Source organism: Labeo rohita, chromosome 19 (assembly GCF_022985175.1).
Source record: "Labeo rohita strain BAU-BD-2019 chromosome 19, IGBB_LRoh.1.0, whole genome shotgun sequence".
NCBI lineage: Eukaryota > Metazoa > Chordata > Actinopteri > Cypriniformes > Cyprinidae > Labeo > Labeo rohita.
Genome location: NC_066887.1, coordinates 18,863,207 through 18,887,109, shown reverse-complemented (window position 1 = coordinate 18,887,109; position 23,903 = coordinate 18,863,207). Strand labels below are relative to the sequence as shown.

At 38.5% G+C, this 23,903-nt stretch overlaps 1 protein-coding gene and 1 non-coding gene across 2 annotated transcripts; both read right to left on the bottom strand.

Annotated features, from left to right (window-relative positions):
- Positions 1–956: 956 nt before the first annotated feature.
- On the bottom strand, positions 957–22,663 carry pum1 (pumilio RNA-binding family member 1). Its single transcript, XM_051136435.1, is given in 23 exon segments — positions 957–2,378; positions 2,469–2,661; positions 2,749–2,870; positions 2,955–3,080; positions 5,232–5,369; positions 5,468–5,602; positions 5,878–6,007; positions 6,117–6,384; positions 6,480–6,716; positions 7,299–7,317; positions 7,319–7,590; positions 8,179–8,307; positions 9,901–10,039; positions 10,134–10,276; positions 11,560–11,661; positions 11,753–11,846; positions 12,184–12,430; positions 13,469–13,638; positions 15,207–15,394; positions 15,478–15,583; positions 15,671–15,739; positions 15,835–16,148; positions 22,514–22,663. Coding segments are annotated over 22 exon segments (3,462 nt in total). The 5' UTR covers positions 16,138–16,148; positions 22,514–22,663; the 3' UTR covers positions 957–2,246.
- Positions 3,193–3,330, bottom strand: LOC127182440 (small nucleolar RNA SNORA5). The gene has a single exon (XR_007829908.1). It is a non-coding gene; the product is annotated as a small nucleolar RNA SNORA5 (small nucleolar RNA).
- Positions 22,664–23,903: the final 1,240 nt, after the last annotated feature.

Below are 23,903 nucleotides of genomic sequence, written 5' to 3'. Positions count from 1 at the left end.
AAACGCGAGTCTATCGTGTTTAATTTGTGGTTTCGGTAACTTACAGTGAAGGAGAAATGAGCGGTGTCGTGTCATCTGAAAGTTTTATATCCAGTCTCCACCGGAGCCGCTTTCTCCCGTATGTTTTGCGTTCTTCGCGCCGCTCAAATTTAAACGCTGCTGTCGGTTAATGATAACGGACCCTTTTCAGAAGCCTGTGATGACGTGTTTCAACGGTCATCATCATCATAAATCCTTCAAAGTTTTTTATATTTTGATTTTTAAAAATATGTATGTACATTTATAACACTATACTTTGTATTATATCACCCTTTCATCAAGTTACAAAAAAACTAGTTTTACCCTAATGCGAGGGTGTTTCTAATGCCGCGTCTATGGGAGGGACGGTAAATTTGACATTGTTCTCTCTTCTGACTGCTGATATCTGTCTAGCTCATTTTTTTCCCTTTGATTGAAAGTCGTGAAAACACTATGGTGTAGTTTTTCTTTTGCTATTTGAGCAAATGAGCATGCAAAAAAATATATTTATGGTACTCTCCCATTCACTGCTCTCGGATTTTACCCAACTATGACGACTTACTCTGAGAAACCCGGAAATGTGAGAAAGGTCCATTTAATGGATGAACTCGCGGCTAGATTGGATTTATGTCGTTTTAGAACCCGGTAATACTTTCGGTTTTACGGACGTCGCCATTATTGATATTGCTTTGGTCTGTGTTGCTATGACTGCTTTTAAGGAATACTGCGTGACTCCTGTTGCACGTTCATACAGACAGAATATTCGAAAACGACTTTAAGCTGCTGTGTGAACGGAACATTTCGAGACTCACACCGGTAAGTAAATAAGGCTGTCAATCCCAACAACTGAAAGTGAGAACATGGCCTTAGTCTTCATTCCAAATGAATCACAGTGCTAAAGACAAAAGGAGCACATCAAAAGGAAGAGTCAAAGACGGTTGTGAAATTTTGAATTTTTTTCATTGTTTTGTTTCAAAATAAAGATCACACATTGTTTAGAGACAATCTACAACTGGAGTTACAAAAAATAGTTGCCCAGGCAGAAAGCACACACAGCATCTGTTACCTATACACATTATGGTTACAAGTGTGCCTGCATAAAGAGAATCATAGGAAATATACACAAGGCTGTTTAAATATACACCGGAGAGTGTTCCAAATCAAAAACCAATGGCCAGTATGTTACAATCACTTACAAGTAGACAAAAGAATGGCAAATCTGTACACACCTCCGACTCTGACCCGGGGCGGTGGAACGCGTCACACACATACACACAAACGCGCTTGCTGCTACCCGCCCCGGAGCGAGGGAGGGACTATAAAAGATCTTAAAAAAAGAAAGGGATGAGTGGAGGTGAAAAAGAGGTGGCTGGTGAATGGCTAAAAGCAGAGTGCGCACTTTTCTCTGTTCTTTGTACATCTATGCAGTAATAATTCAAAGGGCTTCAAAACCAACAAAAAAAATCTGATATTACAATTTACAATATATAACAACTCATAACTCAGAAACCACAACCAAAGAGGTGAGAATTTACACTGAAATGCACAAGATTTTTCTTTTTTCCATTTTGTCGTTTTTTTCTTTTTCTCCTCATACCAAAAAAGGGCTGTAGAAGCGAGTCCACATTTACATTAGCGAAGGTTTACAAATGTACAATTATACAATCAGAAGTATGTATTCACTACAGGGGAAGATTATAGATACAGATTGGACATCAAAAACCAGAAAAACTACAAAGTTTTATATATATATTTATATATATATGCAAAGGTCTACACCAAGTATGCACTAAATAGTTTATAGAAGCAAGACCAAAAACGTCTCCCATGCTAAATGTCTGCGTGTTAGCAATCAAGTGTTAGCGATAATGTGCGTGTGTGTTATGAAAGAATATGCGCGTTAGAAAGTTGTCGCGAAGCAATAAAGTGTGTTTGCGCAAGCCTACATGATCGAACGTGGGATAAATCAAATATTCTCATTTCATACAGGACCAAAAAAGGACCATCATTTAGGTAGTAGAGTGAAAACGGGAGGAAACGCTAAAAGGGAGAGGAAAAACTAAATTTAAAAAAATAAAGAGGTCACAACAACCCGGGGGATGATTCAGTGATGAGGGGAAGGTTTCGGTGATTCCACCCCAACCTCCCTCTACGTTGTCGGGTGTGGACAAACACGCTCACACGCACGTGTGCACAGACGGCCATCCGAAAGGAGTTATGGGAAAGGTTTACATGATGCCATTAGGGGGTGCACAGAGTGGCCCGAGGTCAACTCCATTCTTCATGTAGTACTTCTCCAGCTTGGCCAAAATGTGCTTTCCGTACGTGTACTTCCTCAGTGTCGCAATATGGGGCCGGATCTACACAAAAAACAATGACATTCATTGTTAAAGTCACAATTGGCACGAGCAGGAAAAGAAGAATCACTGTTAGCGAAATAAAAGCAGCACCTTGTGCATTACAATCTTGCGTTGTGTCGGCTCAGCCACATCGATCATTTTCTGCACAACATAGTTGGCGTACTGGTCCTTCATCATGGTGTATAAGGCACTGTGGGGCCCGTCTGCCATACTGCACACCTCATCGATCAGCATCGCCCTCTCGGCACGCAATGAGTGGGTCACGCACTTCTCCACCACATTACTGAAAAATTAGTCACACCAAAAAACATAAATAAGATGCCTCTTCCTTTGTGCCTTTATTGCGTATGTATAAATGCTTTGTGCGCACCTGGCAAACTTATGCTGGCTGAGCCCCAAAACATTTCCACGGATTTCAGATACAATCTTGCTCTTGTCCTCTGCGCGGCCGTGCTCCAACACGTGTTGAATTACGTAATTCCCATACTGATCCTATATGGGGGGGAAAAAGGGTTTTGATGAAAGGAATGGATAAGATCCTGGGTCAGTACAGAAAGAGACTGCTTCATAAATTACCTGGACCAGCTGTTCGGTGTGTTGATGTATTTCCTCCAGTATCGGTAGAGTCTGCTCAGGCAGGCAGTGCTCCAGAATACGCTGGATCACCCGACAACCATATGGGTGTGTGGACAGAGCAAACACCTGCATGACACACAGTTATTAGTTAAACATACACCCAAGAGACAAAGGTTTTAAATACATTCCGTTCCAGAACCATGACTGGATGATAAAGCAGTTTTTTTTGTAACAAAATGCATGTTAGTAGACTATTCTGTCCCCAGAGCTCATTGTAGATAAGAACATGGGGCCTTTAGACTACTTATTTACTGTTGCAGCCATTTTGGCCAGTGTGGTCCACTGAAGAGGAAACACTGAATTTGACAAGACTGCAGTTATACAAATATTTAATGTAATGTATATATATATATATATTTTTGAAGTCCTGCAACTTTGACTCTACCACAACGAAGTCTTAAAAGGGGACACCAGATGCAAAATTCACTTTTACATGGTGTTTGCATATAAATGTGTCTTGGCAGCATGTGGACACAACCACCCTACAACGATAATCTATTCACTCCTTTTTAATGCTTGAAAAACCTAAACAGTCTCAATTATCAAGCCGTTTAAATTTTTTGAGCAGTATGATGTCATACTGCTCAAGCCCCGCCCACGACTGCTAACGGACTGTCCCGTATTAGCATATTTCCACTCTCAAACAGTTGTACACTGTCTGCCATTTCCTTTACGCTCAAGCAGCTATAGCGACAACAGCAAAAACAAACCCAGAGAGTGCATGCAAACACTACCTAATGTACTGGACAAGCACATTTAGAGTTAACACTTTCACTGCGTGATTTAGTGTATTAAAAAAACATTCAGAATTACAAAAATTGGGCGGGGGGTGGGGGGGGGGTGGGGGGGTGGGGGGGACTTTTGGGTGTCTTTTATATTCATATCATCTGATAGGTAACATCACTGTGTAGGATTATTATTATTAATTAAATTATTAAAGCAAACAGGATCTGTGGTTGCGTTCTGCGGTCTCTGTGAACTTGAGCGCAAAACTTCAAAACTCCAAGAAATGTCTACTTTTGAATGAACCAATTCAAATAGGAAGTTAGTATGCATGTTTCATACAGATTATGTAATCCGTATGAAACATGCATACAGGCACATCATTACTGAGGAGATAACGAGTCAGCGTCACCAACTTTATCTCTCAAGCCAAAAACAAAAAAAGCACTGGTTTATCAAGAAATTACTAAAACGTTAAAATCAGTCTCCTTGCTGTTTTTCTCCGACACATTCATAATTATTACATCTGCCTGTGCACTGTGGCAAGCTTTTTCTGGGTATACAGGTTATGTAGCTTATTAGGGTATGTAGGCAATTAAAGGTTCATTATTATGATTTATACGGTTTATTAATAAACATGCGACTAATAGTCGACTAATGCTTAAAATGAACGACTACTTGTGATCGACCAGAAAAATCTTTAGTTGAGGGCAACCCTATCACTGTCACACGAGTAGTTTTTTTTTCTCCACATATCAATACAAATGCAAATGTGATATTTAATAAAACAGTTCAGCAGAACTGTTCTGAGTCTGAGCAACACATGACAGTGTTTAATTACTGAATCAATGAGCTGTTTGAACGCATCAGTTGAATAAATGACTCAATGACTCACTCACGCAGTGATTTCCCGCCACCAATTTTAGCTTTGTGTTTAAAGTACATTTTCCCTTTTTTCCAAAAATCATTTCAAATATCACTATTGAACGTTTTGTTTTTAAAATGTATTTGTAACTTCAGGTTGATTGCATTCATTAATTGCTTAACAAGTCTGTGTAAATCCAGACTGCACTGCAAACAAATTTTGTTGATACTGATTTCATTTGATTGGTATAAGCCCTATAGTGTCTTACTATTTAAATGTACTGATTAAGTTTAAGAATTTGACAGAAAAGATGATAAAGATGACCCTTAAAAATAAAAAAAAAAAAAAAATCAGAAAACAGAGATATCGTTATCGCACACCCTTAGTATCAAATCAAGCTTTCTTTATCTTTTAAGCAATTTTTTTTATACTATTCCATTATTATATTTCTGCAAATATGATACAACTTTTAGCTTTTTTCATTTGCTACACTGCGCGTCTTAAAAGTGCACTGCACTTCAAAAGTCAGGCCCTCCATAAATAAATTACAAAGGTTCCCATGGAACCTGCATACCTCAAACCCTTCTATTCAAACATACAGCGTTTCACACAGTTCAATAGAGACACACCTGTCCTTTGAAGGCATCAATGATGAACTGCAGAGCATGAGGCTGGACACACTCAATGCACTTCTGCACAACATGATTGCCATTTTGATCCTTCACGCATTTTAACACATGTCCGTCAAGCTCCCGAACCATCTCATTCTGAAAAAGACGCAAAGTAATTAGATTCAATTCATACACCTTGTGTAACTTCACCACAGCACTGTGAACAATTATAAAATGAGTATTCATAAACTTACAATGACTTGTTGGTCTGAAGGGATAAACTCCAGAGCTTTTTGAATCACTCTGCAGCCATACATCTGCAGCGCCAGGGATAAAACATGGCCACGGATCCGCTCAGCCAGCGCCAACTTCTGATCGAGACTGCCAAACTAAACACATAAACAGCTTTTAGCAGTTGCTTCTACTCTTAATTGACATCAGGTACGCTTAAACCAAACTGATGAACTTTGTAACACTGGCACTGCTATTTTCTTGCTTTGAAACAACCTGTATTGCACAAAGCACTGACTTCTCTTGCACAATCCAGTACCAAATAAATCAGGTTCAAGTCTGAACCTGCAACCTCCATCCTCATGTAAGTAACTGAGTGGTTCATTGAACACCAAAAACGATGCATGTATCAACAAAAGACCTTCGGTCTTACCTCAAAGAACTTCTGGATGACATAATTTCCAAAGACATCAACCATGAGTTGGTAGGCCGCCTGGAGTATCTCATTGAAAACCAACTGACGTTCTGCAGGACTTGCTCTCTCCAGTTTCAGCTGGATAAACCTGCACACAATCCAATTGGTTTTGGACATGTTACTTATTATTCCAACTATTATTCACATCAAGTACTGACTTCCTGTCATCTGTGAGCTGTAACAGACATCTGCATTACCTGGAGCCATGCTGGTCCTGAGAGAACTCCATAACGTGTCCTGCGATTTCTCTCAGCTGCAGGTTGGGGTAACGGTTGTTTCTGAAGTCCTCAAGCAGACGGCTGCGTCCCGATGGCATCACGTCAGACATGCCGTAGCGTAGCCGTGATGATGGGAAGAGCTGGCTGCTAGGACTGAAGAGAGACGAGCCTGTGGTGGCACTACGGTACTTCGCCTCTGCTCCTGGAGCCGCAGAGATGAATCGCCCACTGCCATTGGTCAGTCCACCTAAGGGGGAGGGAGCCAGAAGTGGGCATCTGTTAGTTTCAATTTATTAAAGATTTTTGATGAAAAGATAACTGCAACATATATGTTGTACTCACCAAGGTTAAGACTGCTTGAAGATCCATGAGTCGAGAGCGAGGGTGGCGGGGTGAGAGAGTGGGAGGGGCCTTGGTTTGGAAGAGGCATGCCAACTGGGCCAGGGGAGGAGCTAAAGCTGAGGCCGTTGTAAAAGCCCCCATGGCCAATAGGGGTGAGGCTACTGGGTGTGCGCTTGTACAGATCAGAGCTACCCGTCAGGGAATCTCGACGGGACCCACTGGAACTGGAATTAGCCACTGCAAAACAAAACCATATAGAAAAATTAAACAGGAATCAAACTAAACCAATCATTAAATGCAAATCAAATCTTTTTTTTTTTCCCCCATTGCATTAAATGCAAACATCAAACAACATTCACATACTATTTATGTAACGTGACTCATGAGCAGCCTTGGCAACATTGCCTATGAAACAGCTTTTCAGAGAAAGCAAGTTCTTTCATTATAATGAAAGATTTTATATAATATTATGGAATATTTCTGAAATACTGATGCAATACCGAAATGTTTTACCAATTTTAATTTTGTTAAAAATCATAAATGAATTAAGTTTATATTTAATAGTGAACACTCAAATAAAAAAAATTAAAAAAAATACACAAAAGGCAGTATTTACATCAACTTCCATTGAAGCAGCGCTAATTAAACCAATTACATTTCACTTAATGATTTCGGCCCTCCAAACCTTTGCCAGCCGAATATTTTGGGTGAAATTTTGGTGCATCACTACCAGGAATGGGCATTTAAAAAGCGGAAAGGGTCACCTCTGGGCAATAGTGATTTTTATTTTCAAAATAACTAAACTTGAGATCACAATACCTGCTGTGCCAAAACCCCCCGAGTGCTGCTCCAAGCGTGGCTCCCAGAGAAGATGATGGGTTGGCATTGAATCCAAGTGAGGTGTTTCCTGGCTGAGCAGAGCCTTGTGAAAATAGCGAAGAGCTCTGTGAGGAGGAGCTTGGGGAGCCGCTCCCATAAAAAGAGCTTCCTCCCAAAGCCCCGCTCCCTTGCTGCCCAGGAGCCTGCTGGGAACTCAATGCACGGAAAGCACCGCTTGCTCCACCACCGAGGCCGGCATTAGCCCCACCTGCTGAGGCAGCAGCAGCAGCCACTGTTTTTAAAAAGAGAAAATTATATTAAAATACAATTCAACATTTTGAAAATGTTTAAAGACATACATATAAGAGGTCATTGTACTGTAAGTTTCCTGTAAGTTTCAGGATTTTCAGACAGACCGAAACTAAAAGACGATGCTGCCTATATTGGATCCGACAGTAATGTCGAACCACGTAAGTGAGAGTAACTGTTTTTATTATGTGGTCACTATTGCTTTGTCTGTTATTACAGATCGTTTGACTTAGTATTTATGCGTTTTTAACCTAAATCACAGGAGGGGCCATCTATGAAGGATGTAGACGGTCAAACATATACACAGCTATTAGCCACAACAGAGGGCATTTATTTCTGAGTATACAATCACCATGTTTATTCAAACAGAGCGTTCTGATAAGGCGGGTTAAAAACAGGACAGAAAAAAGCCTACTACTTCTAAATCAAGATGTTTTTTGATGCAAGAATCTTGATAACATTATAAGGGGACCACAAAAAAACAGTACAAAATAATAAAAAGGCAGTTCATGACCCTTATAATGGTGGTTGTTGACTGTGCAACCCTGATTTGCCATTTTCAAATGTGTACCTGCTGCTGATGGGCTGATGATAACCGATGCAGGGGCCATAAGTCGAACAGGGCCGCCACGAGCACCTGTATTCACCACAAGTGCACCTGTCTGGTCATAATATGCAGCTGGAGCTAACACGGGATAACCTGGAATATAACAAACATATCTTCATTAGACATTATTCCAGTTTAGTTTCTTGTTCCTTTCTTGTTAAAGGGCGTTCACACAGACAGCAAATAATTCTAAATATTGTGATTTCGTGTTCAGGAAACATTTGTTATTATCATCAATGTTGAAAACAGTAGTGCTTCTTAAAGAGATAGTTCCCCCAAAAAAGAAAATTCTGTCTCGGGACACCCGAAGCGCAACTGTGGCATATGTTGGCACGCTGCCCACAAGGTTACCAGCACAGACACACGTGGACTGTTTTAACTATGTTCTTACCACCTTTCTGGGCCTTGAACATGGTAGCTGCATTGCTGTCAATGCAGCATCAGAAAGGTCTCGGATTTTATCAAAAATATCTTAATTTGTGACCCTGGACCACAAAACCAGTCATATAGGTCAATTTTGAATAATAAATTGCTTTGAATAATAAATAAGCTTTCCAGTGAGGTATGGTTTGTTAGGATAGGACAATATTTGGTATTTGATCACAATATTGAGAAAACTGCCTTTAAAGTTGTCCAAATGAAGTTCTTAGCAATGTATTTTACTAATCAAAAATTCAGTTTAGATATTTACAGTAAGAAATTTACAAAATATATTAATTGAACATGAGCTTTACTTAATACCCTAATGATTTTTGGCACAAAAGAAAAATTTATAATTTTGACCCATACAATGTATTTTTGGCTATTGCTACAAATAGGTGTATAACTATACACATATTCGTATTGAACTGTTCGGTACAGTATGCATTACAAACCTAACGATTCGTTGGACTAATTCTATTACATTTGGCAAATAAAAGAGCTTACAGTGTGTGAAATATAATGTTCTCATTGCCACTGTGCTTAACAAGGCAGCCCAAATGACATAACAGGCAATGTGATATCTGCCCCTCCAATCCCCAAAGAACACCACACTACTCTAGTAGGGTGTGCGGTGAGGTAGTTCATTAGTTTTCCAACTTTAGCTCGCTTTTATTAGCTTTTAAATAGCTTGTAAAAACCTGTGCGCATTTCGAATTAGCGTCAATTCAGCGTCAAATGATTGAATTGACAACAACAAAACGTGACACCTCTGTGTCGTATTGTATCGAACCGAACCATACCATACCGTTACACGCCTAGCTACAAATAGACTTTTAAGGTTTTGTGGTCCAGGGTCACATTTGTGTTTAAAGATAAACAAAGGACTTACAGTTTGGAACGACATGAGGGCAAGTAATTAAATGACAGAATTTTCATTTATTGGCGATTATTTATTTATTTTTTTTTAATATTTTGTGGAACCATATTACAATTTCTCTAGTAATCGGTCACTTTTGATCAATTTAACCCAAACACAACTGTAGTGTATATTCACAACTGAAATTTGGCTATTTAGAATATATATTTCCATCACTTTTCAGGCCAAGAAACCACTGATATTTTTTGGGTTTTCTATGATTACGAGATTAAACTTGATCTGTTATGTTGGCAACCGTATCAATTACCTCAATCACAACTTTTATTAAAACATAACTGCTTCAGTGTGAACACCCCATTAAAAGATATATCAAGAGTTTTTTTTACCAGGTACGCCTGCTGCCAGACTCTGCCCAAATGCCAAGGCAGAATTCACAGCTGCTGCTGCTACAAGCTGCTCTGTCTGCTGACCCTGCTGTCCTTGACTGGGAGTCAGAGGTCGTTGATTTCCACCTGCACGCATCACCTGGGGCAAACAAAGATCAAAGATTGGTGGATGAGTTTAATGTATGCATGCTGCGTATTCCCTACATCAGTGGTCTGGTTGGCTGAACTCGTACCTGCTGTTGGTTCTGCTGGGTCTGTGCTGCAGGCTGCTGGTTGGCCGAGTTGGAGGGGGTGGCAGCCTGCTGCTGGAATAGGTTGGCAGGATACACGCCCCATGGAGTCACACCATAGTACTGAGGGGGCATCACCGCTGGACCTGAAAGACACAAACATACACGTCATCTCTCAGATGAAGGGCCAAAGCACACTGTTTTCGGAGGAGGCTCAGGAGCTTTGATGTACACGGGACGCAGAGTCGGCAGCCATTTCCTTTGCCTTTGTACTCTGCTTTAGGAGCATCAAAGCAGGTGTGTGCTTGTGTGTGTGTGAGGCTTAATCAAGCAGACTGCCTCAATCCTAGAGCTAAATCTCAAGCCCCTGGAGGACGCAGTCCAAACTATCAGCCATCATGAGCAACACTTCTCATCCACTCCAGACTGTGACTGCTCAGCAGTGAACCCTTTAGCAACAGACCATTTCTGCCACAGAAACGCAATCGAATGCAGTCTACATTTCTGTACTGTTATCATACAAGTACAAACAAATCAGCTGCACTAAGACGCTTTCATTATCATGCCACTTTCAAATATTTGCATAGTGAATATGGCATTGGTAGACACTTAATATGCATTTATGTTTCTATTCAAAAGTGTGGGGTCAGTAAGAGTTTGTTTTTTAAAGAAATTATTTTATTCAGCAAGGATGTCCAACCGACCAAACTGCAATTTCAATGCAGCTTCAAAGGGCTCTACACGATCCCAGCCGAGGAATAAGGGTCTTATCTAGCAATTAAATTCTAAACTCTTTAACCACATATGCTGGTCTTGCACTAGCTCTACAATGCACGTCCACGATTGCATGCATCACGTTATCACGTTGGAAAGCTCACGTGCGGTTAGTTCTTCATCTGTGTATTTCAGTTCGAAAAGGTAGGGTAGGGCGAAAAAAAATCCCATTTTCTCCTCCAACTTCAAAATTGTCAGACGTTGTTTCACCTTTTTTTTGTAAAGAGCATTTGACTCTTTGCACGTAACTACGCAATGTGTGAAGTCAACTTAGTGCAAGACGAGTATTTGCGGTTAAAAATTAAACACATTTGTATTTTTTTTAGAAAGTGGCCGATTGTTTTCCTAGATATGACCCTTATTCTTTGGCTGGGATCATGTAGTGTCCTTTGAAGCTGCACTGAAATGGCAATTTGGACCTTCAACCTGCTGGTTCCCATTGAAGACCACTATATGGAGAAAAATCCTGGAATGTTTTCCTCAAAAACCTTAATTTCTTTTTGACTGAAGACAGACATTAACATTTTGGATGACATGGGGCTGAGAAAATGTATTATTCTTATTAACATCCTGTATACTCATGCCAGAGATATATCCTGAAACACCAACTATATATATTACATCTATATCTCAAATTTTAACCATGAGCTCTCACCTAAAGTGGCAGCAGCAGCGAGGCCGGCAGCATATGGATCAGTGCCGGGTGGAGCAGCGCTGATGATGTACGGATTCGGTACAAATGCAGCTGGAGCCAAACCTAACACACAACCAACAAGAAACCAAGTTAAATAAAACACCTGAACTTTTGTGCTCTAAGTCTAGACACTTGTACCAACATTCAGACTCACCAATGTGTGGTTGTTGAGCGGCGGCAAGAGCATACTGCTGCTGCTGGGCTGCGGTGAGCTGCTGCACTGCCAGAGCGCTGGGCCTCTGAAACAGCTGCAATACAGGTTGCTTTTATCAGGCATGAAATTTATACCACACATTTGCATTTGTTTACATTCATAAATGCAAGGATTTGGAAGCACATGCAAATGTGAGTAATAATTACTGTTGCAGAATAACTTCTAAAGAGACTGAACAGTATTGTCGCAGATTACTTCAAAATAAGGCTGTTCAAAGTTAGCCTTCACATGTGTGGCCTGTGATAGCAATTAACTGAATACAAATATTTATAAAGAGACAAGCTTTTATTATTATTATTATTATTATTATTACTACCCTACCCTAATTACAGTCTTGAATGTTCAAAGTGCTAGCAGCATCAGATATTTACCTGCTGAGGAGAGTTGTAATCAAACAGGCCGACAGTGGCAGCTGTGGAGTCAAGAGGCAGCTGGCCTCCAGTGTAATCTGCAAACTGTAAAGTCTCCATGGAAACAGATTCCATGGGGTCCAGGGTCACATTTTGGGTTTCAACATTTGAGAACTCCTCTGCTGGTTTTGGCCCTGCACCTCCAGCCAGTTCTGGTCCACCCAACTCCACCTCTGGACCAGTCGGAGGGCAGTTGCCAGGAGTACGGCTGGGGGAAAAACAAAAGAGAGGTTTGTCTTCAATACATTTTAGAAATAATGAAAAGAGACATACGTAAAGCCACATAAAGGGTCGATATAATTAAATTATTTTTGAAAGAAGTCTCTTATACTCAAGGCTGAATTTACTTAGAAATAAAAACAGTAATATTGTGGAATAATAACGGTTTATGTAATACATTGATTTAAAGTTATATTTATTCCTGGGATGGAAAAGCTGAATTTTCAGCAGCCATAACTTCAGTTTTCAATGTCACCTGATCCTTCAGAAATCAGAAAGCTGCTTAATAATTTTGTGAAAATTCTGATACATATTTTCAGGATTCTTTGGCAAAAATAACTTTCAAGAGAGCAGCATTTATTTAAATATTGAAATATTTTGTAATATTTTAAAAGTCTGATCAGTGTTTGGGAGTAACTAGTGTAACAGTGTTACGTAATTTAATTACAAAATAAATGTAACTAATCTGTTACAGTTACTGAGAAAAAAAATCTTACTTATGAAAATTTTAACGATTACAAAGGGGGTCACATCTAAATATTTTTTTGTAAAAAGCTAGGATGTTGAATAATATTAAGTTGTCACTTTGCCTGTTCTTGATGTGCTCCTGCCATTTAAAGGCTGTTTAGTGAAGCGATGCTATTCTGATACTTTTGATTGGATCTTGTTGTAGTGCACCACTTCTGCCTATTACTTCAACCTACATTGCTGCTGAAAACTTTAGGCTACAACCTGTCTGAGAGTTGATTAACTGATTAAGTGTTGAAAACATTCACTAGAAATTTAGAAAAGTAATCAAAAATGTAATCAAATGTATTTAGTTACATCACTTAAAGTAATTGAAATGTTTACATTACTTATTACATTTTAAATAGGGTAAGTTGTATTCGGTAACATGTTACATTTCCAAAATGTAACATTTCCAACACTGCATCTGATCAATTTAATTCATCCTTGTTGAATAAATCAACTTTAAATTTAAATTAAGATTAAATTACAACACTGATACTTTTTTGATGGTATGTACCTAAAATCCTTAACGTCAACATCAAGTCCATTCTGATTGGGTAGTCCATTGGGGTTATCCAAAACATCTGGCTCTGTCTCCTTAAGCTCCTTCCGCTCAGGGTCAAAGGTTGTTTTGGGTTTTTGCTCTACCCTTTTCTCAGGGTCATCTGCCTCTGAATCTCTTGGACCCTAAGACAAACAGAAAGGGAGAACAAAACAGAAAGAAGGACTTTAGGTACTAAAGAAATAGTTCATTAAAAAAAAATCTGCCAATATTCACCCGCCCTCACGTTGTCACAAACTAGGGCTGCCCCTTACTAGTTGACTAACCACTAGAGGTTTAGTCAACCAAAATTTTATTAGTTGCAGAAAAATTAAATTCCACAGGAAGTGGCGAAGCCACGCAGTCTGTGACGGACAGATCGTTAACAGCAAGTCTATGTGGTAATATAGTACATCCAGTAAGTAGTAGCAACATATACAAGTAGTAGCCACTACGGAGTGTGGAAGCTGAACAGTAACGCACTCACTGCATGACAGATGGAGGCACCAGTGCGATAACTTGCTCTTAAAATACTCAGTCATTTTTGGTCATACAAATAAGAGTAATACGTCTTTTGAATCTGTAAGGACGTTTATTTGCGTGCACGCAAAACAATGAAATGTTGCGTTATTGTACAATAATAAAGCAAAAAGGGTGCGCTTTCTGCTGTCTCGGTCTCTGTGAACTTGAGTGCCAAACTTCGAAACTCTGTATAGTTGCCTTACAGACACGAAAAATATATCTACAGAGAGTCTAATGTCTACTTTTAAATTAACTAATTCAAGTGGAAAACAAATATTCTCTGATTATGTAATCCATATGAAACATGGATGCAGGCACATCACTTCTGCCGGAGATGATGAGTCAGGGTCATCGACTTTATCTCTTAAGATGATAAAGTTTAGCAATAAATCAATAAAAATGTAAAGTAGTCTCCTTGCTGTTTCAGGGTTCCCACACCTTGGTTAACTTCAAATTCTTTCAAGGACTTTCCAGGTCCAATATACTCAAATTAAAGGACTTAATGTGTGAACACATTTCAAGTGAGAGCAAGGTTAATATTGTGTTACCATACATTGATAGTTTTCATGTGTCAAACATGAAAACTTTTTTTTTTTTGGCCATATTTCTTTTTTTATTGAAAAGAGATTAGGCTCATGTAACGTTAAGTTAACGTAAAAAAAATAAATAAATAATCACGTAATTAACGTAAATCAAGCAAGCTAGTATGCACAGGCCACAAAGTGCTGGCAAAATAACACATTAGCGGACTGGAGGGAATAATATGGAATTTAATTATATTGAATTTCTTTCCACATTCACAAACTTTGAAGGATTTCAAGGACCCGTGGGAACCCTATGTTTTTCCCTGACACATTCATAATGATTATTTCTGCTGGTGCACTGTGGCAAGCTTTATTGCGTACACTTAAGTGCTTATTACGCTATGTAGGCAACTAAAGGCTCATTATTATGATTTATATCGTTTATTAATGAATGTGCGACTAATAGTCGACTAATGCTTAAAACGAACAACTACTAGTCGACCAGAAAAATCTTTAGTTGAGGGCAGCCCTATCACAAACCCATCTGAGCTTTTAAAGTTTGGAAAAACGTAAGGGTATAATGAATTTTCAGTGTTAGGTGAGCTATTTCTTAAACAGTATCTTAATAAAAAAGTAAGAGGAATATTTTGAAGATGAAAGTGACTCACAAAGGCTCCTTTGCGCAGACACGAGTCCATTTTCTCAGCAGGAGAGGAGCTAAGAACGTACTCCACCATGGAGACACCTAATCCACCGCTCTCAGAACGTGGCGACAGCACAGATCCAGCCTCTCCGACGCCATGGAAGCCCTGGCCTGGTCGGCGCTGCACCATGATTGGCTGGGACACTGAGTGATCTAGAGATTAACAAAAAGGGATGTTAGAAAGAAAAGTACTAAATATGTAAAATATAATTATTGCATCTTAATCACACACATACCAGAGGCTCCCCAAGCGCTGTCTCTCCACTGGTCCAGAAAGATCCCTTTTGGTCCATCTTTCCCTGAATCATCAGTTTCCCAAAACTTCTTCCCAGTAAGGAGCTGCTGCAGAGCGGGAACATCAGACAGAAACATAAATACATGACAAGCGCAAAGCATTAGGCAGAAGATGAAGAAAGTAAGGACTCTCACCTCTCCCATTGCTCGGCCCTCCAGCGCAAGTGCCTGGAAGTCATGGTTAAGCTCATCCATCGATCGTACCTGTGTGAAAAGTTAAACAATTATAATTAGATTACATTTCATACCAGTAAAAAAACAAACAAATAAAAAGTGTTTTTCTGGTCACTAACTAATACCTGGTTGTCTGCATGAATGTTGTCACCAGTCGGCCAGCGGTGTTTGCAATTGTTGTAGCCGGGCTGGTCGCCATGTTGCCGTTGGAAGAAGTAATCCACCATGGCGTCATCTTGAGAGCGTCCCGCTCCCTGCGTAGGGGGAGGGGCCTGAGGAGAAGGGCCAGGTTGGGGGGTGTGGCCCGCAGCACTCAGCACCACAGGCATGCTGGGTAATGGCCTGTCAGGGGGAGGCAGTCTCAGGTGGGGGCTGAACGAATCCTGCCAGAGCACAGCTTTCCTCTTCAACACACACGCTACGCTCATTCCACCAGAGACTGTAACACAAGAACAAACAAAACACTATTAACCCCAAAGGCATCTGGGATTGCTTTGCGCTTCAAGTGTATTCAGTTACTGTATTACCACACCTGTAGCTCTCAAAGCTAGCTAAGAATGAGAAAGCTCAGAAATACAAACGGCAAAATCGAAACCAACTTCACTTATTTTAAAGAAATCAACCCTATATGGATGCGAATAGTAACAGCAGAGCAAGAGATACAGAATCAAATGAATGATTCCAGTAAATAAAAACATAAAATAAAATTCCTGACCCATGAAAATATAGGGCAATAGAAGAGAAGACACACACAGTCTGGGCTAGAATGAGGTCAATTCAATCTATCAGTGTGAGAGTCAGCGTTGGACTGGAAGTGCTCATTACTACATTGCGCACACTTGTTGAGGCTCAGTGGGGAAAGCAGAGGTTGTTGTTCTAGTTAATCAAGCAGAGCGGGCCTGTCAAAATGACTCATTTCATTCTCATTCAAATGTGCATCTGATATCATTCTCATAGAATGACTTTGACATACTGGGAAAGTCAAGAGTCGAAACAACGGAGGAATTTCCACTAGAACAAATTTTCCTGATGAGAAAAGGTCAGTTTGCAGCTTGATAAATATGCTCTTTGAAAAGAGAACATAAATATTTCATCACATTCACAGCATTACAAAGCATCCAGCAGAACGGGTGGAAAAAAAGCACTGTCATATTACTAAATCGCTGACATGAGTTTTAAATCAAGGTACAAAACATTTACTTCTGACTGCTTCCAAAGTTCATTAAAAAGCTCTGTGAACTTGGTCTACTAAATTGAAAACCCAAAGTATAAATTCTGTATAAATACACCACTAAGTACACAATTAAGCAAAGGAATGAAGGTTAGGATTATTGCATCTACGTAGGACATTTTGCAGCTGGTCTTTATTGATTACATTTTCTTTTCATGTTGGGGAGGATGCACATTATCAAGGATACAATGCGTAACAATTACAACTTTAAAAGCAGTATCACTATTTCTCTTGTAACTGACACAGACAACCAAGAAGAAGAAAAAAAGAGATTTAATCATTTGCCTGTTTTTGTCAATCCACCTTGCTTTAAAAAAAAAAAAAAAAAAATAAAAAAATAAAAAAATAAAATAAAAAAAACATTATCCTTTGGGCCATGTGACACATAAGGGAGACACTTATCATGGAGAAAAAAAAAAAAAAAAAAAAAAAAAAAAAAGGAATATAAACACCAACTACCAATAACAAAAAAAAAAAAAAAAAAAAAAAAAAAAAAAAAAAAATTGACATACACATTTTGAACCACTACTTTCAGTTCTGTTCTGAGTAGGTGAATAACCACCGTTTATCATGGATAACAGGGTTATTTGCAAAAATTTCCTACCACAGCAACTCTTGCCAAAAGATGTGCAATAACAAGAAGAAAAAAAAAAAAAAAAAAAAAAATTGTTCCTCTTGTGGCAGTTTCACTTGTTTTCTCTTTATTTCGGCTTGCAAGCAAAGGATTTCACTTCACATGCTGATGTGTCAGCAATCAATAATATAACAATTTCTAAGTATTTCTACTTATTAACAAACAAAGACACTTTCTAAGAGTTAAATGAGGACATCATGTGGATATAAACATCATAATTGCTGTTGTGTTAAAACAGGCTCCAATCAATTAATCTTTCTTGCATTTAAACACTGTCGTTAAATGTAACAATTATTCAATGAATAAAATTATAACTGGCCTTGTTTTATGACTAATTTTAACAGCTGTTTATTTACCTAATGAAAGATGACAAAGAAACTATTTGGAAGAAATTAACTGTGACAAGCTTAAAGTATTAACTGTCATGTTTAATGCTATTGCTATAAATACCTTAAAAGGACTAACAAGAGCATTTCTGGTTTCAGAAACATATAAAGGAGGCCACATCAGTTTTGCTCCTGCTTTCATACCTAAAACCGAACCAATCTTTCAGAGAGATATGCGGATGCAGGCCACCACAAGCAGCAAATTAATCCCAACAGCAAAATCCTGAGATTGGTGTAATCTCACCCTAAAATGGTGCCAGAGGTGTTGGCAGCACTGGGGGTAAATAATATCACAGAGATCGTTCTGGAAATAAGAGAGGGAGCCTTTTTAGACCTCTTTTAATTTGGAGATTAAGTGTATTCCATAACCAACATTCATAAGTTAGCTGAGTGTCTCACTCAATTGGAATATTCACCAGGTACTGAAGCTTTCATGCAAACACATGTGTTTGAGCATGAAATGAAACTGGGTTTCATCACTGGCATACTGAGGCAACACAAGATTAAAGTCAACGCCTAAAAGGAGTTTAAGAACAAACCACCTACATTCTAAATAGACACTGTGTCATGTAACCCTGACAACTGTTTGAAAGCACCACAGATTTGTCGTTAGCCCCATTAGTAGCAGAGGTTTAGAAAGCTGGCACAACAACTGGTTTGGAGATCATTTACTGGGACAAAAGCCTCAATCAGTTTAAATTTCCCAATTTAAACAGTGACTAAGACAAGTCTGACCAGTCATCCGACCTGAAAGAATGGCTGGATTTTTAAAACAACCTGGATAAAGTGCCAGCTGCCCACGAAAATGCTAAACAATTTTCAGTGCCAAATTCCAGTCTACTCCATTCAGCCCCTGTTTTAAAATCACACACAAGGTATAATTAAAGATTTGTATATAACATCAAATTAAATATTAAGAATGAACAGAATAGTAATTGACAACAGCATCACGAACATAAAAAGAAATATACATTTTACCATAGTTATTTTATAAATAAAACTTAAAACTATTTTAAATAATCTCAACTATACTATACAAGCACTGGATTTAGGTAATGTCTTGTACACACTCCATACCCCTGTTTTATCTCTTTACCTATCAGTTACCATATATTTTTTAAAAGTCTGCTTTCTAATTTGTCCCTTGGAACATCAAATGCTATATTTTGCAGTGCAGCTAGATTATACACCTGCACAAGATCCCCATTAGGTGTAATCCTGTACACATAGATGAAGTAATGCCCTGAGCTTCAAATCAAGCTAGTACACAGGGAGAAGCAACTCACTGTTGACGGAGATGACTGTGTGCACAGAACTCTAGTAATCCTGAGGGCTCCTTGAACAATATTCATCCCACACCTACTTTAAATAATAAACATGGTCCAACATTAGGCGTGACAGGTTAAATCTATTTGTGACATGACATAGGTTTAAGCCTAGCACAGGACAGCTTAATGAATCATAGCAATTTGCAACAATTTTGGCAAATTGGTAGCTATTTGTACGTTTACGTATGATCTGCTTATGCACCGCTAAAGGTTAAGCTTAGGGGAGGATGCTTAGGTTTCTTCTAAAAATTACATTGGCACAAAACCATACAAAATCGCCACCTGGTAAAACAGTGACGTTGTTCTCATGAGATCAGGCTGGCTTTATGACTTCATTAGGATCATTACCTTCCCAACTTCTAAGCCAGTAGTTTTTAACTGGAGGGTTACAATCCAAAATTCGGTTGCTGGTCTGTGTCACAGACAACAGGCGAATAAAAAAAAAATGTACGTGAAAATTATTCCTATATCTTGTATTGCTGATGTCAATCAAATTCTACAGCATTGTGGAAGAAAAAAAAAAACTCCTGTTACTCAGTAGAAATGAGATGTGTACCCGTATCAACAGGTTATGTGATACACCCTCATTCTCAAACAACATAAACAAAACCATGCAAGGTACAAGAAAATAAGACTCTGACTACATAAAATAGGTTATATTAGGTTATCCACAGACAAATTTAGGTTCTGAAGCAAAACCAGCTGAAAACCACTAGTCTAGGCTTCACAACACCTGCATATGGAAGAAACACATTCAACACATTTAACTCCCACACTTGTGACTTAGTGGAAAAGTAAAATCCCACCATGAGAGCTACAGAAATTCCCCCAAGTACAGGATCAAACTGAAACTCCCCTTCACATTCATCAGATGCTTCCTTATTAGCCTTTCTATTGAACCTAACAACCTTTTTCTCTGATACTCTCATGCCAGGTAGAGAGTGCAACAGTCAGAACAGCCAGAAATAAAAATCCCACTCATTTTATCCATGAGGTAATTGATTTTAAACAACTTTTAAACCATTAAAGGTGGACCTATTGCGAGCTACGAGGTTGGTAATCAATGCTATATACTTTGTTATAGCCATTAGCATGTATTTTCACATATTATTTCATAATCATGTTAACAACAGAAACCCTGACAAGAAACTACATTACCCAGGATTCTGAAAAAATCTCCACCAAGCAGAGAATCAAAACAACCAAACTGCACAAAAAACACTTAATCCTGTGAAGTACCACAAATTATGTAGACAGCCTCTATACGCTTTCAAAAGACTTAAATACCAGTCAAAAGTTTGTTTGTTTGTTTTTTTAAATAAGTCTCCTGTGTTCAACAAGCTAACATTTATTCGGTTTAAAGTACAGCAAAGACAGTAAAATTTTTAAATATTTTTACTATTTAAAACAACTTTTCTATTTGAATATATTTTAAAATGTAATTTATTCCTGTGATTTTAAAGCTGAATTTTTAGCATCATTTCTCCAATCACATGATCCTTCAGAAATCATTCTAATATTCTGATTTGCAGCTCAAAAAACATCATCATTATTATTATTATGTTGAAAAAAGCAGAGTAGAACTTTTTCCAGGTTTCTGAGGAATTGAAAGTTCAGAAGAACAGCATTTATCTGAAATAGAAATAATCTGTAACATTATAAATGTCTTTACCATTACTTATATTCAATTTAAAGCATCCTTGCTAAATAAAAGTATTAATTTTAATCATTTAAAATTAATATTTTTTTTTCCTTTTAAACGGTATAGTGTATAATGTTACAAAAGCTTTTTAATTCAGATAAATGCTGATGTTTGGATCTTTCTATTCATCAAAAAATCCTGAACAATGAACTCAACAATTTAAATATTAATATTAATAATAATAATAAATGTTTCTAGACAAGCAAATTAGAATGATTTTTTGAAGGATCAAGTGACACTGAAAACTGGAGTAATGATGCAGAAAATTTAGCTTTGATCACATCAATAAATTACATTTTAAAATATATTCAAATAGAAAGCAGTTATTTTAAAATAGTAAAACATTTTACAATATTACTGCTTTTGCTGTAATTTGGAACAAATAAACGCAGGCTTGGTGAGCAGAAGAAAACTCTTTAAAAAAAATTTAATCTGGTAGTGTATCTATATGCATATTTTGCATTAAATGGTTATATATAGAAACCACATTTTTAAGACATTTAAATGAATGGTTCCATATTTTGTTTTTAATGTGATTGCATACATGGGATTAGGATGTGATTGTCATTCTTTCCCTCAGTAAAGTCTTTCAGTGGACAGTCTTGTCTTTTTGTTTATTCAAAACTTTTTCTTTTTTTTTTCTCATCTCTACAGTATCAAGGCCACCTAAAAAGTGGGTGGACACTGTTGTACTCAAAACTGACATATTGGCTCTCACAAGCTACTAAACGGCCTACATAGAAGTGAGCAGACGGATATGACGGCTAAAAAAGTTTTTAGACACAGCCATTGTCCTCACAGATTACATGTACTTTACAGTCGCCTGCAGGCTGATCAGGTTCGCCATTACATGGCCCAAGCGCCAGAGACACCCGGAAACAAGCGCTCCTGAGCTCGGGCGGCTGTATGCACACCTCCCGGAAGTGGGGAGAGATACCGTAACTGGTTGCCCATGACCAAAGCATGCGTTTGCATCACGATAACACAAACAGGTAACAAAAGACGTGAGCCTTTGCCCACTAGCAAACCACAGGAGGAGGAGGGAGAGCATTCGCTGTCACTAACGGTGTACATGAACCCGTTGACATCAGACAGTCGCGAAACAGACGCTTTTATATGAATTGTCACCCATTAATCCACGACATGGCAATCGGTGAGGGGCGGAACTGTCTGGCAAGGCTTTGATGAAACGTTTTAATGACTCTTACACGGTGAAATGACGCTGGTTTCCAACGGAAACCGACACAAACGGGTGTGTGAAACGCTTTGACCGGTACCTTTGAGTCTGCGAGCCGGCTCTGCGCTATTCTACAGGTCCTCTTCCCGTTAACAAAAGGCCCGGGCCGTCTGGACAGGAAGAGCACTACAGCAGGAGGAAGACCCGGGGAGAGGAGGGGGAGCTACTGCCTTACAACAAAGCCCTCAAAATCAGCCGTTACGCCTCATAACGCCAAAATATAAACGCGCAATTAGCTAAAACGGTTCCGGATGAAAAGTAGGTTTCAGAATAGAGGGTTACTCACAGGTGGAGGATGCGGATGGTGACGGATTTCAGCCCCGGTTCGCAGCAGCTCCCTAGCTTTCACACCGACAACATGGCGGCTCGATCCAAGCAGACGCGCGCGGGGCATCATGGGTAGAATGAGAAGGAGCGCGTGCGGTTCATTGCGCCAAGAGGGGAGTGTCGTCCTTTGTTGTGCTCGACACACATACAACAATGTACTCCGATTTACAGGCGCTCATAATGTGTGACATACATCTCTACACAGTGAGCCAGCGTCGGCTTTTGAAAGCGAAGTACTGGCGTTTTGTTTGCATTAAAAGAGCAGAAATGTATTCATCTTTGTTTGCTGTATCTGTTGTTTTGGACACAACTTCATCTATTTAATATCATTTTCCAACGTGAGCACATGAATTTTTCGCCATTATAGCCAGTAATCATACCTGGCCTGATTTTATAAAATAAGATAATATAATGCAGTCAGATGTGTAATTTGTGTGAGTTAAATTTAAGTATGTTATTAATAGTTATCAGAATAAATATAGACTAATACGTCTACAAGTCTACAATTTTGTAGGCTACTGTGAACCAAACGACAACCGACATGTTTGCATGAATTATAATCTTGGTATTTTTAAAATACATCGTTAATAATACACGAATACGTTTTGTATAAATATTGTATTTGTATTTGTTTGAGTATTATGGTATATTTTGCATGCCTTTATGAGTTGCAGACTAAATATGATCAATTTAGTTACAAGGTTTATTTTATTTATTACATTATTATTTATTTGCAAAAACATATATGTTGCAAAAACATGCATGTTCACTTTTAAAAATTACACTCATGTGAATAAAACAGCTATTGTTCAAAATGTGATCACATATATTATAATCTCAATATCTTAACACCATAATGAGTTAATAATAGATCCTTTAAAAATTAAATGTATCAAATGTTGTAGTTGTATGTGTATTACATTTTAGGGATTGTTATGCTTTCATCATAATGTACAAAGTAAATTGTTTTACAGTTTTTGAAAAAGATTTTTGTAATTTCTTTTTAAAGCCTAAGGGCGAGACTTCCGGTTCATTAGCCGCTATAGGAAAATAAAGAGAAGAAAACAACGTGGAAACGGGTAAAACTGTTTGCACTACAAACCAGCGTGTTCATAAATGATATAATACATTAAAACAATACGGTAAGACACACCAATTTCCAACAACAAACAGGAAAACAAGCCGTTTTGTAGAGCTAAAAATAGCTGGAAGTGGATGAGACCGGAAGCCAAATCCATAAAATGTACAAATTGCCACGCCCACTCTTACGGGAAAAGTAAGGTGGATAACTTAATAAATTAAAAAATACTATTATGTACTGACATTCATTAAGTACAGCAATAGAAAAG